At 50.4% G+C, this 16929-nt stretch overlaps 1 protein-coding gene across 1 annotated transcript in view; it reads left to right on the top strand.

Annotated features, from left to right (window-relative positions):
- LOC142583745 (uncharacterized) overlaps window positions 1–14665 on the top strand; it is a 34918-nt gene extending 20253 nt beyond the window's left edge. Inside the window, exon 3 of the mRNA XM_075694231.1 lies at window positions 13345–14665. Within this exon, the coding sequence (XP_075550346.1) occupies window positions 13345–13413 (69 nt within the window). The 3' untranslated portion in view covers window positions 13414–14665. The remainder of the gene's footprint in view (window positions 1–13344) is intronic.
- Window positions 14666–16929: the final 2264 nt, after the last annotated feature.

Genomic DNA, 16929 nt, shown 5'->3' with positions numbered 1-16929 from the left:
CAATGAGCCCTGATGTACTGGCAACAGAACGGCAAGTGATATTGTGGCATCACAGCCACACACGAATAGCAGTAGTCGCAAAATCAAGCCACCGCCCTATTACGGACAACCAGCCTTCACGTAGAAAGGGAAAGGTGCTATATATCGATGGATATATATACATGCCGTTAAAGATGTTGAGCGTTAAAAAAAAACTCGTACAACATCGTTCTACCGACGTCGTTAAGCTGTCCAAGAAGAAGCACATCATAGCCGGTGACTTATTGTGACCCGAGAGAGGCCGGCGCGGCCGGCACCGAACAACTCACTGTAAAGCTCGGAGTGAATCCCCGCCGGTCGAAGCACAACGTCGCGTGTATTCTGGAGTCTGCATATTCCGTTGGCCGTTGCCGATCGCCAACCGCCACGTTTATTACAGATATCCAAAGAGCAGTTCTTTTGTTATAAGAGGTGTTGGCGACTGGCGGCATCATTAACCAGCGCGAAAAAGACATCGGATGACCAAGAGAAGAACAAGCGAGAGAGCGGCAGACTTCTTCAAAATTTTTACTACAAAGAATCATACAGATTCATGGTATGCGCCGAACTTTGATGCAAGGAAGCAACAATCACTTTTCCTTTCTCCCCTCTAACACATGAGCTATCGGAACCAATCGATGAACAGGTTGTTCCCAGATACGGACAACCTTAAGAGCGAGAGACGGGGCGCTTACAAACCTACCACCCATTTGTTTGATGCAAAATGCTTCGAACATTTATCTATCAACCTGCCTCTGGAGCCACCTGTGTTCACGAGTGCTTGAAAGTGCGCGTTGAACGAGCACCAATAGCAATGGTCAATCGGATGGCAACCAACCGCTAAAGCACCGACAGCCGCCGTATGGTGGATGAGACGTAGCAACGGGGCGCTTAGGCTAATATCACCCCCCTTTTTCCTACAAATCGCTCCAATCATTTCTCCGTCAACCTGCCTCTGGAGCCGCCTGTTCTCACGAGTGCTCGGAAAAGTGCGTTGCACAAACACCAACAACCAGCCGCTAAGGCACTGACAGCTGCCCTATGGTTGGTGAGAGCTAGGAAAGGGGCGCTTCCACTACTATTACCCACTTTTTTTTATACAAAACGCTCCTAACATTCCTTTGTCGACCTGCCTGTGGAGCCACGTGTGCACCAGAGTGATTTCAAACTGCGCGGTGGAAAAGAACTTACGGCAGTGATCAGCCAGATGGCCATGAGCTGCTAAGGCATTGACAGCTGCCTTATGATTGGTGAGAGCCAAGAACGGGGAGCTTCCGCTACTATTACCAACTGTTTTCATACAAAACGCTCTGAACCTTTCTCTGTCGACCTGCATATGAAGCCAGCTGTGCAGCCAAGTGCTTTGAAACTGCGCATTGCACGACAACCAAGAGGAATGGTCAGCCAGATGGTAACGAGCCGCTAAGGCACTGACAGCTGTCCCGTGGTTGGTGAGACCTAAGAACGGGGCGCTTCCGCTACTATTACCCACTTTTTTCATACAAAACGCTCCAAACATTCCTCTGTCAACCTGTCGCTGGTGCCAGCAACACACACGAGTACTTTTAAACTGCGCGTTGCACGACCACCAAGAGCAATGGTCAGCTAGATGACGACCAGCCGACAAGGCACTGACAGCTGCCGTATGGCTGGTGAGAGCTAGGAACGGGGCGCTTACTCTATCACCCACATTTTTCATGCAAAACGCTCCGAACCGGAGTGATGTGGGCACAACGAGAAGGTTGTTTGCGCAAGCTGGCGAGAATTTCTTCTTCCCTAGGACGTCGATTCGTAAGAAAAACGAACCCAATACGCGCTTAAATACCCTCGGGACATCGTCGGATTTGCATTGCAAGTACTCAAGGTTCTGAGCTCTGTGTCCGCTCGCTGCTGTTCGGCAATGTCTTGTCTTGCCTTGTCTTGTCTTGTGTACCAGACAGTGGCGCATACCCACTATGGGGGATTGGCCAAGAAGCAGGCGGGTTTTCCGTAGGCTTAGAAATGAAGCCAAAGTAGATTTAAATAGTGGAGCGTGGGACTAGAACTGTAATTCAGACGTGTGATAAAAATATTGTTAATACTTTTGATAAAATACGTTAGCGTAAATGAATGAAATAACAGAAAATATTATTAACTTTAGAAATTCAGCAAGGTATTCTTTTTGTCTAATAAAATTATAAATTGCAAGAAAAGCATACTTCTGGCTGAATCCCAGTGAGGTCGCACCAAAGGAACGAATGATTGGTGAGGTTAGAGATAGCCCAAGTTTGGTGAATGAGTATACTAATATGTCTTAGAAAGCGGTGCACTGCACAAAGGTGCACTTCAAAAAGAACATAAAGGGGACACAGCGATACCAGACCTGTGTAAGTAAAAATTTAGAGGAGGCAAAGTCGTCTGCATTTATTGTACCTAAAAAGGCGTCTTCATCTTCGCCATCTTGGGGCGTCGGGTCAACAGGAGCGCGAGACAGGCGGTCGGCATCAGATTGTTTTCGTCCAGACTTGTAGATTCAAATGGTGTTATGTTCTTGCAGTATGAGGCTTCACTGCGGCGGACGTCCTGAAGGCACTTAAAGTTCGCTAGCCAACACAACGCGTGATGGTCGCTGACGACTTTGAACGGCTTGCCATGTAGGTAAGGGCAGAATCTTACTGTATCCCAAATGATCGCGAGGCATTCCTTTTTGGTTTTAGAACAATTGCCTTCAACTTTTAACAGTGAGCCGCTTGCGTAAAATATTGCTACGGTATTTGCGATCACGAATAGGCGAGCAGTGTGAAGACGACGACGACGATTAGAGGCTAGCGCGGGCTGTTGCCTCTTGGCCAAGTGCGGCGTATCTTCTTGCAAATATACTTGTATATAGTTTTTCGCCTGCGTCTTCCTACGTAACACATATGGTGGAGGTGGACGTTCCCTGTACCTCGTCACGGAGCTTCGCAGTGGACGGTACGTCGAACCTTCCTTCATGGCTCCCGGCGACAACTCGACTCCGCCGGCTCCGACACCTGCTGCCACTTCGACAACCTACATCACTCTCCCCGCTCACCGTGATCCTGGCGTATTCTCGAGCAAAGATGTGGAAGACGTCGATGACTGGATCAGCCTATACGAACACGTCAGCCGCAATAACCGGTGGTACCTTACTATCATTCTCGCCAATGTAGTCTTTTACCTTGGTGGCACACCTCGAGTTTGGTTTCGGACGCACGAAGATGAGCTCACCAGTTGGGATTCACTTAAAGCAAAAGCTTCGAGACTTGTTCGGCAATCCCTACGGTTGCCATCTTGCCGCGCAGAAGGCGCTTTCCGGCCATGTGCGGACGTCAACAGAGCCCTATGTCATGTACATTTAGGACGTCTTGGCTCTGTGCCGCACAGTTGACGCACACATGACTGAGTCAGACAAGGTTTCCCACATCGTCAAAGGCATTCCCGATGACGCCTTCTACTTGCTCGTTTGCAACAACGTAGCGACGGTGCATGCAGTTATAAAAGAGTGCCGCCGCCTGGAACTCGCTAAAAGCCGACGTATTCGCCAGCAGTTTGCCCGTCTGCCCAACACCCCAGCGACATCTTCCTGTGCCGGCGCTCCTCGTCCCACCAACACTGCCGATGTTACCAGGATCGTCCGGCGTGACATCGAGGCCGCCTATCCGGCTTCCTTCGACTCCAGCCCCACCAACGCATCTGCAGTCACGGTTTCCCTGATCCAGGCAGTTGTCCGCCAGGAGTTCGAAAACATAGGCCTTTACACCATCTGCTGGGCCCATCGCCCTGATACCCGCCCGACTTCTTCGATTCCGCCCCGTCCCGCATCTTCTTATCCACCACGTTGCCGCAACCCATCTGAATGGCGCACTGCTGACAAGCCCATTTGTTTTCACTGCCATCGAATCAGGCGCATTTCTGTCGCAGTCGCCGGAGTTCCCCGATCCCATCTACTCATACTGCCTACTCTCGCCCCCCAGGTGGCCCTTCTCGTCCCTATGCCGCACGCTCCGATAATGCCGCCACTGATTCTCCTGCACTGAACCGCCCCTCGCCTTAGCCCCAATGACGACAATCTCGCTCTCCTCAGCCTCGTCGCTCCTATTCGCCGACTCCCTTTGGACGCCGCTCCCAGCCGGAAAACTAGACGGCGCAGCACCTTCAGGTGAAGCTGCATTGCTTTCTACACCGCCAAATCCTCTACTAACGTTGCCCACTCATCTGAACCTTCTTGACGTGCAATTCGACAATGTTTCTGTGTCTCCTCTTATAGACGCTGGGGCGCATTTACCGGTAATAAGCGCTGACCTTCGTAACCGACTCAAGAAAATAATCACGCCCGCCACGACAACTGTTGTCCTTGTCGCCCATGGCGGAACAGCCCCCGTAATTGGTATGCCTACCGACCGCGTCTCCTTCGCCGATCGCTCCATTATCGTGCTATTCACAGTCATCGCCTACTGTCTCCACGACATCATCCTCGGCTTAGACCTCCCCTCCGCACATTCTGCTCTCATCGATTCTTCCGCCAGTACTCTCCGCCTTGACCTGCCTATTCTGGATCCCGCTGAACCATACCCGAGTCGCTTCAGTTCGGTCAACTTCGTTCACTTGCTACGTTCGGCACTGACTTACGTTGACTTAGTGTCATCCCACCAGTCCGCGACGGTCACTACATCGCGGCTCCTACGCAAGACGTCGTCCTTACACACGGGATCACAGTACCTCATACACTTTTATCTATTACGGCGAATTGCGTCTACCTGCCAGTGGTCAATTTTGGTTTGACGACACAAATGCTGCAACGCGGGACGTCTCTGGCCCAGCTTTGCTCATTCGAGGATCACTCAGTAGCATCTATTGCAGTGGATGACAATTCATCCGATCCTCCTCTACCATCGCTGTCGGCAACTTGTACCATCGCCGACTTACAGAAAATGATTGCGCCTGACTTGCCATCCGAGCACGCTCGTGAGCTCTACCACGTTCTGTTTTCCTACCACGATATTTTTTTTTACTTTAACGATCATCCTTTGGCCCAAGCTACAGCTGTTAAACATCGCATTAATACCGGCAATGCCCCTCCTATTCATAGCCGCCCGTATCAAGTGTCACCGGCTGAGCGTCAAGTTATTCACGCAGAAGTTTTCAAAATGCTTGCCAAGAACATTATTGAACCGTCATGTAGTCCATGGGCGTTATCTGTTGTACTGGTCAAAAAGAAGGATGGCTCATGACGCTTTTGCGTGAATTATCGGCACCTTAACCGGGTTACCAAAAAGGACGTGTATCCCCTACCTCGGATTGATGACGCCCTTGACCGCCTCCACGGTGCTCACTATTTCTCTTCTATTGACCTTCACTCCGGCTACTGGCAGATTGCCGTGGACGATCTCGACCGCGAGAAGACTGCTTTTGTAACACCCGGCGGTCTTTACCAATTCAAAGTGATGCCGTTCGGTCTATGTAACGCCTCTGCCATTTTTGAATGCATGATGGACCACCTTCTTCACGGTTTCAAATGGTCCACGTGCCTGTGCTACTTCGACGACGTTATCGTATTCTCCCCAACGTTCGCTACGCACCTCGAGCGCATCTCAATAGTCCTGGACGTTTTTCGTCGAGCCGGTCTGCAACTCTACGCATCGAAGTGCCAATTCGGCCGTCGTCAGATGACCGCCCTTGGACATCTCGTTGACGCGAATGGAGTGGAACCGGACCCAGGCAAAATCCATGCTGTCACGCACTTCCCTGTTCCTAAGTGTGTCAAGGATTTGCGCAGCTTCATAGGCTTTTGTTCGTACTTCCGCCGTTTCGTGAAAAATTTTACCGCCATAGCCCAACCACTAACCGAGCTTTTGTAAAAAGACGCCCCTTTCTAGTGGGGCGATAACGCGGCCTCTGCATTCTCGCTTCTAATCTACCTTCTCACAATGCCTCCCATTCTGGCCCATTTCGATCCTTCTGCGCCTACCGAAGTCCGTACTGATCCCAGCGGTCACGGAATTGGGGCAGTACTGGCGCAACGCCAGCGCGGCCACGACCGTGTTATCGCTTACGCCAGCAGGCTCCTCTCGCCCGCAGAGCGCAACTATTCCCTCACTGAGCGTGAGTGTCTGGCCCTAGTTTGGGCGGTTACGAAATTCCGCCCATACATATATGGCCGACCCTTTTCCGTTGTCACAGACTGTCACGCGCTTTGCTGGTTATGCTCACTGAAAGATCCTACAGGAAGACTTCGTAGCTGGACCTTACGCCTCAAAGAATATTCGCATAGTGTCACCTATAAATCTGGCCGACTACAAAAGGACGCTGACTGCCTGTCTCTCTACCCGGTAGATGAGCCTGACGGCGCCGACAATAGTAGCGCCAACGGCATTTTCTCTGTGTATGCCTTCGCTAACATCGCCGATGAGCAGTACCGTGACCTATCGCTGCGAGCACTCATAGAGCGTCTGCGCTCTACACCTACCGACGCGTCCGTTCGCCGATATGTCCTCCAGGGCGGCATTTTGTATCGACGGAACTTCCTCGCTGACGGCTCTGATCTTCTTCTTGTCGTGGCAAAACATCTACGACATACTGTGCTCTTTGAGATGCATGACGCACCCACTGCAGGACAGCTTGGGGTAACCCACACGTACGACCGCGTCCGCCGCCTCTTGTATTAACCTGGTCTCGCTCCCTCCGTCCGACGCTATATTGCTGCCTGTGATCCTTGCCAGCGTCGGAAAATACCTCAAGTGCTACCTGCCGGTCATCACCAGTTGATCACCGTCCCTCTGGAACCGTTCTCTCGTGTCGGATTAGACCTCGGTCCCTTTCCCACGTCATTCTCTGGGAGCAAATGGGTAGCTGTCGCAACTGATTACGCCACCCGATACGCAATCACGCGGGCTCTCCCTACCTGTTGCGCTACTGACGTCGTAGACTTTCTCTTGCGTGACATTATCTTACTTCATGGCGCCGCGCGACAGCTGCTTACTGACCGTGTTCGAAACTTCCTCTCGAAAGTTATCGCCGACATGTGCGTTCCTGCTCCATTCAACACAAGCTGACTACTTCATACCATCCCTAAACCAATGGCCTCACAGAGCGGTTAAACAGTACTCTTACCGATATGCTGTCCAAGTACGTTTCCAAGGACCACGACGACTGGAGCATTGCCCTTCCTTACGTTACATTTACGTACAATTCTTCCCGACACAATACTGCCCGATTTTCTCCATTTTATATATATATACTGTACCGTCGCGAACCTACCTTGCCCCTAGACACGGAACTTCCTCCTGCTGCGATCTCAACAAGCGAGTATGCGCGTGACGCCATCGCCCTCGCCGACCATGCGCGCCAGCTTGCCCGTGCTCGGCTGACGGCCTCACAAACGACTCAGCAATGTCAGTACAACGCCCGCCATCGTGACGTACAGTTTTCGCCTGGTGCACTCGTGCTCCTGTGGTCGGCCTCTCGTCGCGTCGGACTTTCAAAGAAGCTCCTTTCGCGATACAAAGAGCCCTACCGAGTGCTGCGCCAGGTGACGCCTGTGATGTACGAAATTGCTCCTGTGGGTTCAGCCTCATCCTCTCCTCTGGCATCTAGAGATGTCGTGCATGTCAGTACGCTGAAGGCCTACTACACTGTTTCCGAGTCCGGCCTTTAGTCGCTCCGGGACGGCGCTTTTGCCGCTATGGGTAGTGCTACAGAACAGTATTTGTAATCACAAAGAGGCGAGCAGTGTGAAGACGACAACGACGATTAGAGGCTAGTGCGGGCTGTTGCCTCTTGGCCAAGTGCGGCGTATTTTCTTGTAAATATATTTGAATATAGCTTTTCGTCTGCGTCTTCCTACGTAACAATATCACCCGCTTAAATCGGTCTTTCCTCTGTACTACGAAGGCACCGAGGCCTAGGCTACTGCGTCCGTGCGGGTTTTTGTATCGACGTCCTCGTCGAAGTGCGCAAGTACCAGTGGCGACTGCATGCGTCGTTTGAGCTCTTGAAATGCGTTGCCCTGTGGTGTTTTCCACTTGAACTAGACCACACATTTAGTTAGATGTGTTAGCGGCTAAGCAATGCGTGAAAAGCCCTTGACGAATCGCCTGTAGTAGGCACACATGCCAAGGAATCTAGGCGCTGCCTTCTTGTCAATGGGCTGATGGACCATTGGCATGGCCGCTGTCTTTCAACGGGTCGGAGCGGATTCCGGATATGCTGATGACGTGGCCGAGGAACAGAAGCTCATCCTAAGCGAAGCGACACTTTGCCGGCTTCAGAGTGAGCCCTAATGTCTTGATGGCCTCTAACTGCCGCATGCCGCCTTAGGTGATCGTCCCAATTCCGGCGAAGACGACGACGTCATCCAAGTAAACTAGAGAGGTGTGCCACTTCACTCCTGCTAAGACCATGTTCATCACGCGCTGGAACATTGCAGACGCCGAGCACAGTCCGAATGGCATAACCTTGAACTCATAGAGGCCGACCGGCGTGATGAAGGCGGCCTTTTCGCGATCTCTCTCACCGACATCTATTTGCCAGTCGACAGTGTTGAGATCCATCGAAAAATATATTTAGCGTTGCATAGCCGATCTAATACGTCATCTATCCGTACGAGGGGGTATACGTCCTTCGCGATTTTGTTCAGTCGACGATAATCGACACAGAAACGCAAGGTTCTATCGTTTTTCTTCACCAAGACTACGGGAGATGCCCACGGAGTTTCCGACCGCTGGATGATGTCGTCGCGCAGCATTTCGTCGACTCGTTGCCTTAAAGCTTCACGTTATCGGGTCGAAACAAGGTACGGACTCTGGCGCAGTGGACGAGCGCACTCTTCGGTTATAATGCGTTGGTTTGCAACTGGTGTTTGGTGAATCCTCGATGACTTCGAAAAGCACTCTTTGTATCGTCGAAGAAGACTTTTGAGCCCTTTTTGCTTATACAAGGGGGGGGGGGGGGGCTTGGATTTACGTGGAAGGTCGGTTTGGGAACTATGGCCGTCGAGGTAGATTCGACAGAATCCGAGAAGTGAAACAAATTGCTGGTTTCCACAATTTACTCGAGTTACGCTAGCGTTCTGCCCTTGTAGAAGTGCTTGTACTCCTGGCTGTAGTTGGTTAGCATCATTTTCACTTCTGCTCTGTGCAGTCGAGTGATCCCTTTCGCGAAGCAAATTTCCCGATCGAACAGTGGACGTTGATCGCATTCGATAGCACCTTCTACGTTTGCAGGTGTTTCGGTGCCGCCTGAAGTGACAATGCTGGAGTAAGGCGGGATGCTCACTTGATCTTTGAGTACACTTAACGCGTGGTGACTTCAGGAACTCTCTGTCGGTATCGGTTGATCTTCGGACACCGTTATCGACTTTGATCTCAGATCGATTATTGCGCCATGTAAGTTCAGGAAGACCATGCCGAGAATTACGTCTCGCGAGGACTGTTGGAGGACGACGAACGTCGCCCGGTAGGTCCTGTCATGAACTGTGATTCTTGCTGTGGACATTCAAGTCGGCTTTATGAGGTGTCCTTCGGCTGTCCGAATTTGAGGGCCGTCCAATGCAGTGTTACTGTTTTCAGCTTGTCGGCAATAATCCACTGAGGACAGACAAGTCGGCTCCAGTGTCTACAGCGCGGTGACATTGTGGCCGTCCAGAAGCACGTCCAGATCTGTGGTTCTTTGTCTTGCGTTGCATTTCGGTCTTGGCCTCGGGTCATGGCTGCATCGCGTACACGTGTGGCTGGTACGTGGCGTTGAGTCGGTGCATTCTTTGCTTCCAGGCTTCGTCTGGATGGCGGCGTCTCGTTGATATATCGTTGAGTTACACTTTTCAGCGTCTTCGTCGGCGGCGGAGGATCTCCGTCACTTCGACGAACAGCAACCGCGCCTTCATCGGTTCCTGCTTGTAGTTTCCCGGATATGGGCTCGCAGACAGGTCTCGGGCTGGCCCAGTGTGCTGTCGGCGTTATGGCGACAGGATGCAGCCTCTTGAAGGCGAACGGGACAGTTGTAGAGAACTCCACTGGGTGGCATCCAGGTAATCGGCGATGTCACGAGGGCGCTCCCCAAGCTGTGGATGCGGCGCATTGGCGGCGAAGCCTCTCAGTACCAAGTCGCGGTATGGGCATAGGCGGTCCACATGGCTGGCTTCTCTGCAGTGATTCAGAGCGGGCGGTGGTCGGAGGCGTGCCAAATGTCCATCTTCTTCGCGTAGCTGTGCTGGGCAACGCGTGGGCATGCTGGCGGCAGCGGTGGTTCCCGACGGAACTGCGGCGTTACAGGGCCCTGGCGTGGTCGTGGAGGGGGACTCGGACGGCGTGCGATGGCAGCGTAAGTCATCGCTTCCGGCTGTGTCTGCGGTGATTGTGATTGCACCTCAGCAACTCCAAGCGACCGCTGTACCTCTTTGACAATGTTGGCGATTGAGGCCACTTGAGGCTCCGACCTCGGAAAAAGCTTCTGAAGTCATCGGAAACGACCACTCTGATGGTGTCCCGCATGTCGTCGCTGCCGTTTGTTTGAAGGTCGGTGTAGTTTGCAGCCAGCACTCTGTGGTTGTATGCCTTGCCCGCATATCGAGCGTCTTCTCAGTAGTTGTGACCTCGGTAGTAAATTCGGCGGGTTCCGTGTCAATCCGGCGAAAAGCTCCTGCTTCAGGCCACGCATCAGGAAGCGAACATTTTTCTCTTCCGACACGTCTGGGACGGCGTGTCGGAAGAGGCGAGTCATCTCCTCCGTAAAGATCACAACGGTCTTATTGGGCAGCTGCACTCGGGCTTCCAGTAAAGCTTGGGCTCACTCTTTGCGCAAGACGCTCGTGAACGTCTGCGTGACGCCGTAGCGGAAGAAGTCCCATGTAGTCAGGGTGGATTCCCGGTTCTCAAACCACGCCCTCGCGGCGTCTTCTAAGGCGAAGTGCGTACACGTGCCGGAGCTTGTTGCGGGAGTTTTATTTGTTGAATGCAGCAGCCTTTTCATATGTTTCCAGTCAGTTATCCGGGCCTTCATATGTTTGTCCACTCTGTTGGTGGCCTCCTGGGCTGTTGCAGCACGATGGGGGACGCTGGGGCTACCATTGTCGTTGACTTGTCGATGATCTTCTTGGTCGTCTCAGGCAAAAGTCTGTCCTCCGGGGGCAGTCATTGCAGCCTGCGGCTACGTCGCTACTTCTTGGCGACGTTGGTGTCGTCTTCCGCGTTTGCACTTGGGTCGCGGCTTTGTGGGGGCCTCCGGTACATGAACCCATGAACCAGATTTCAGGTAGTAGTGACGGCAAAAAAAGAAACAGTAGCAATACTGATAATGACGAAACCAACATTTATTGGGTGAACCTGTGCCACAAAAACAGGCTACACTTAAAGCACAACGATAGCGGTGAACACAGTCGGCGATCGTCGAAATCTGATCTGTCGGTGCAGCTTTTCTACATGAGTCATCGAACGCTCCAGAGTAATCGGTGGAGCCGATTAGAAAGTTCTACACAATTCGCGTCGCACACGCAATCAGATTACGCAAGCTTCGGTGACAGCAGACAGCAGATAGAACCGTCAGTAACGTTCGAGAAACTTCTGATACATACGGCCGCGCGCCGAGCTGGGCGGTAACAATTGTTAGTCGGTGAAAAGCGGACCCCCGAAAAAGGTGAACAAGTACATGTGAGGATATATTACAAAGTGGACACAGCTAGACCATAGAGAAAGAAATTCAACAAGAAGTGACCCTCGGCGAAAATTGGCAGCAGGAAGCACGCAACGCCTATAGTGTCAACCCCACCCGTTAGTTGACGCGAGCATCAGAAAAAAAGAATGTGAAATGTACTTACAGGAGTTTTATTTTTTTATTCTTTCTGGCTAAAACTAAAAAAGCTTTTCGTGTAAATTAGCTTATAATTGCGACTTATTTTTCTTGCGTCGTTTAGCAACAAGCTAGAGGCACGCCAGACGCGCGTGCATATGTCATGCGCCCGACATGCCACTCAAGCTAGCGCGGCCGGCGGTGTATGTGAAGCTCGCGTGCTCGGTGACCCGCCTCTTTTGGATGTAGCCCGTTTTTGGGCTCCCGGCATCCTCTTGCGTTCCTTCATTTCGACAAGTCACCCCTGCACTACTGGACTGCGGCAAGGTGACGAATTGTGTTTGACAGTGTGCGACGCATTTCAAGAACATTTAGGCTTAGCGCAGAAAACCGAACCTGTAAAGTGGCGCAATTAGCGAAAAACAGCTCCGCCGCCCTGGCGCAGTTAACTTGAGTTAAATGCCTCATGTTTGCGACGCTTTCTATGAGCCCAAGCACCATTATAACTTATGTCGGTAGTTTTTGGGCACGCTCGCCGCACCTGGCTTTGTGATGAAAAGCCCCTTGGCCATGTGACGCAGTTTCACTTGTGCTTAATCTTACCGGGACAAGTTTTGGCGATTTCTCTGACCCCAACATTATTGTAACTAAAGTCGTTACATTTTGGCGTACTTTTCAAGCACAGTGGCCGCGATCGGCGTAGTGACGCAGTTAGCGAAAAGCAGCTCGGTTGTGGGCCGCAGTTAGTTTCGCGTGTACTGAATTTTGCTGGGGCAAGTTCGTGACGCATTCTCTGACCGCAAAAATTATTGTAATTCGTAAATTTTTGGGACAGTTTCGAGGCATGCTCGCCGCACCTGGGGTTGTAAAGCTGTTAGCATAAAAGCAAGCCGGCCTTGCTTAGAGTTAGTTTTGCGTGTTCTGAATTTTAGTGGGGCAAGGTTGTGACGTTTTTCATGGCCCTGCAACAATATATACCTTTTTTCGGTACTCACGCTCGTCGAAAGCGCGACGAGCGATTCCCAAGAGTGGTTACACGGAGTGTGTTGCTTGCGCCGGCAGGATGCGTAAAAGATAACGCCGAGGAGCTCAAAAACCAAGAACTTGACATTTCTGTCTTCTGAGCGACTGAAAATAGGCTTTGCAACGACGAATTTGTCGTAAGTGCGACTACAAGGCATTCTGCGAGCGTGTAATATGGTGTGGCCGAGAGCCTGTGTTGTGGCCACCTCTGTGTACTTGGCGTACCATCGCGTCGACTTAGGCCAAGTTGTTTTGGAAAGGCGCAGTCACCGGTGTATTTGTGCTCATAAAGTGCAGGAAATAATGCCCGGGAAGGGAGGGATGCTTGAAGATAAGATGTTTTCTTCAGATTTGATGACATTGTTTGGGAGGAGTCTATTTGCTACGAAATTTATGTAAAACTGAATTTATCTGTAATGCCGCATATTCACCACTTACGCACCTTTCGCCACTACACGAAATATTCCTGTTAGGCCAATATACCAAAATGATACATGCTTGTAATTTACTTTTTTTTTTCAGCTGATGGCATCCGGTGGAGCTCCGTACGGCAACTGCTGCTGCTTACCTGGTGCTACAATTTTGTATTAATGCACAACAAGCCCGGAACGAGCATTTTAGAGCAAAATATTTCGGAAGACGTCTTGCGATTTCATTATGCAATTGCCCGTGACACAGATTCGGTGGAGGCTTGTAAAGATCGTTCGCAATCATTTTTATGAAATAATAAAACGATTCTGTGCCAAGGCCGCACGTGGTTCAGCAGCAGGAGCGAAAAGAAAGAAAAATGCGCCGATCAGCGGAGCTGGCGTGGCGTGTGCCAACTGGCGTTCAAAACGCGCGCGCCGAAAACAGAAACAGGAAGGTGTCAATACTATCCGCTTGGTGCACTACAGTCAATTCGGCCGCTGGGCTCTATGGGAGCGTCCGCTCTTTGTGTCTCTTTCTCTATGGCTAGACAGTCAAAACTCGAGCAAACGCACACACGCGTCTAATAAATGCATCCAGTCTGGCGGAAGTTCCTGCGCAGAGTATCCACTTCTCACATGAGCAGCACTTTCGCGAAAGAAAGATTTTCTAGTTTGCTGGCTTTCGGCAAGGAAATCACGCTGTTTACTACTCGATAGGTTGTATAAAGCTTGTGCCATGAACATGTCATACTAAGGACCTAATTGGACTAAGGATACTAAGGATACCTAATTGGACTAATTGGATACTAAGGACCTAATTGAGTACGCATTGATATCAACCTTTTTTCTAAGCGTCCGCTTGACAGTGTCTGTAAAAACGCAGCATCGCTACAGTCTATGAATCAGTTCTATAGTCTCGGCACCTGGAAGGAGTCGACAGTTCGTTGACCACGGCACAAAGCAGCCCCTCGTATTTAGCCAAGTTTTAACACTGAGTGTTTCCGAATGCAATTTAAAGAAAAATGTTTTTACTCCAGGAGGTATACAGGTTTTACGGACCCTCTTATATATCCTCTCTTACGGACCCTTTTAAGTATATCCTGATAAGGCTGACTAAAATAAGGTGCGCGATACGAAGGATCTGGGAAAATCGGGTCCACCAGTGCCGCAGAAGTTGCTTTTCGACTCGACGTGAACACCCGAAGAAATTTAGAAGGTACCGACCAAGAAGGAAAGATGGAATGACGTTTCGGCTCCGCCAAGGGAGCCTTGTTCACTATGACCACGGCGGCTCCACGGTTCTGGCTTACTAAAGGTTTGCCTATAGCGTGCCTATTGCGTGCCTGATTGCACACGTCACGTTGTAGCCATGTTGCCGACTAGTGCGCGCGTCATTGGGCGGTGTACTTGACGTTGCGGAGAAGGTGGCACCACGTCATCAGTATAGAAAATGAACGCGTTGATGACATTCCGACGTTTACAAACGGAATAATGCTTCCGCGTTCCAACACGTAAGCAGTCTTAAGTGTCTGCCGAATTTTAAGTTCAGTCATTGCTGTCCAGCCAGGTGTTGTAGTGCCGAAAACCGGGCGGGCGGGCGTGTTCTGCACAATGACGTCGGAGAGGCGTCGGCTGTCGGCGGCGAGCGATGGAGAAACGTGCGCTCTCTTGCGGCTCGCTCGGGCGGTGGCCCAGGTACGCCACTGCGGAAGCAGGGCGTGCGCCTGGGTGAGGAGGTCGCCCTGGGGCCGCCATGTGTGTACTTCCCATGGCGGCTCGTTGTGTCTTGCCCCGGTTGTGTAACTGCATGTATAACCAAATATGCGGCAGGCTTTCGCCTTGTTTTGTTACAAGGGTGTAACACGTGCCGAATGTTTTTTTATAGGTTTCATTGTACATTCTGGGGCTCTTTAAGACAGAGATCTACATTTTGCCACCTCTTGTCTGACTAGGATGCGCATATGCTCATTGATCACACCCCATTTTCCCCGCGTGGGCCGAAATGGCTTAGCCTGCGTTCTACGCGGCTATGACGTCCAGGTAACTCACGTGTCATCCCAAAAATTACGCCATCGGCTGGTAAACGTGAAAGACAAGCTTCCGAAGACAAAATTTCCTGGCATCGTCTACGGGATTCCATGTGAAGACTGCGACTCCGTATATATCGGCGAGACAGGCAATTTCGAACAGCAGTTGAAGCAGCATGTCAACGATGTGAAAAAGAAAAAAGTCGCATCAACGCCTTCGCAGAACATGCAGGTGACTTGGGCCACAGGATTGATTGGTATAACTCCAAGATGTTAGAAGAAGAAAGAAATTTGACTTCAAGGCTCCACTTGGAATCCCTCCTAATCCAAATGACAGATAGCACTCTCAACCGGAATGACGGAACCCGAAGCTCTTATATAAAACGCAACAATTCAGATCGCCTTGCACATCCGCTGTTGCTGCAACTCCCCTGGATGTGGTCGAGACAATTTAGCTTGATTCATCAAGGCATAATGGCCCCCTCTGGTGCCGTGGCTTGCGCACACAAGATAGCAGTTGTCCACCGTAAACCAGCGGGCAAATCGATTGTTATTTTATGACCGACCAAACTTTCTCAAACATTGTGCCAGCGGAACTTTCGCTTTTGCAATAGCTAAGGTTCCCGATTGTATAATTAACAGTAAAGATTAATTTTACAACAAAGCTGTCTATGGCTGCACTCCAGAAACATTGTGGCCGCGAACACAGAACGCCTTGCGGCAAAGCCAACTTTCTCACGAATGTTTTGTAGCTCTTAATCTAAGGTAGGTATCTTGGAAAAAGATATACTAAAATTGGGCACTACAACAACTCTATCATCACGCTGAATTTCATTTGCTTGTCATGCTTAGTTAGTTCATAGTGACGTTGTAAACGTTACAGAGTTACTGTCTGCTGTCAATACATTTGCATCTGCGGAGATAGTATGGTTACAGAAAATGGCCGTAACTCTTGTTCTATTGAAACTATCCAGAAACGAAGTGTATGACAATTAGCCGCTAAGTCGTCTGTAACATTACGCCGAGTTTCATTTAGTTTTCTTTATTACGTAGCTCACAGTAAAGTTGTAAATATACCCGGTTTACTAAATATTACATAGTCACAAAGTTTAGAGAGTCTCCTGGATCGTCCTTCTTTTGAATACGTCATTTCCAGGTTCGGGCAAGTTTACTATTACGCATTCTTCTGGATCGGTCCGGTTTTTAATACAATAGGACGGGAGCAGTAAAGTTCGCAAAATATTACACAGTTTCTCGGATGAGGCACATTTTTGAGTACATCAGTTCTGGGATCACTCGAGTTCCCTAAATAGAACACATTCTCTTCGATCAGACCCCTCTTGAATACATCAGTTCCGGTATCAACCAAGTTTACTAAACATGACACAGTCTCCTGAATGGGTACACTTTTGAGTACATCAGTTCCAGGATCGGACAAGTTTACTATTATGCAGTCTCTGGGATAGGCACGCTTTTGCATCCATCAGTTGCGCGCTCGCCGCAGTTTACTAAATATTCCAGTCTCCTGGATGAGGCACATTTTTGAATACATCAGTTCTCAGATCGCCCAAGTTTACTAAATATTACAGAGTCTCCAGCATCAACCCATATTTGAATACATCAATTCCTGAATCGGACAAGAGTACTATTACGCACTCGTCCAGCGGCCA

This window comes from Dermacentor variabilis, chromosome 5 (genome assembly GCF_050947875.1).
Source record: "Dermacentor variabilis isolate Ectoservices chromosome 5, ASM5094787v1, whole genome shotgun sequence".
NCBI lineage: Eukaryota > Metazoa > Arthropoda > Arachnida > Ixodida > Ixodidae > Dermacentor > Dermacentor variabilis.
This window is presented reverse-complemented; position numbering and strand designations above follow the sequence as displayed.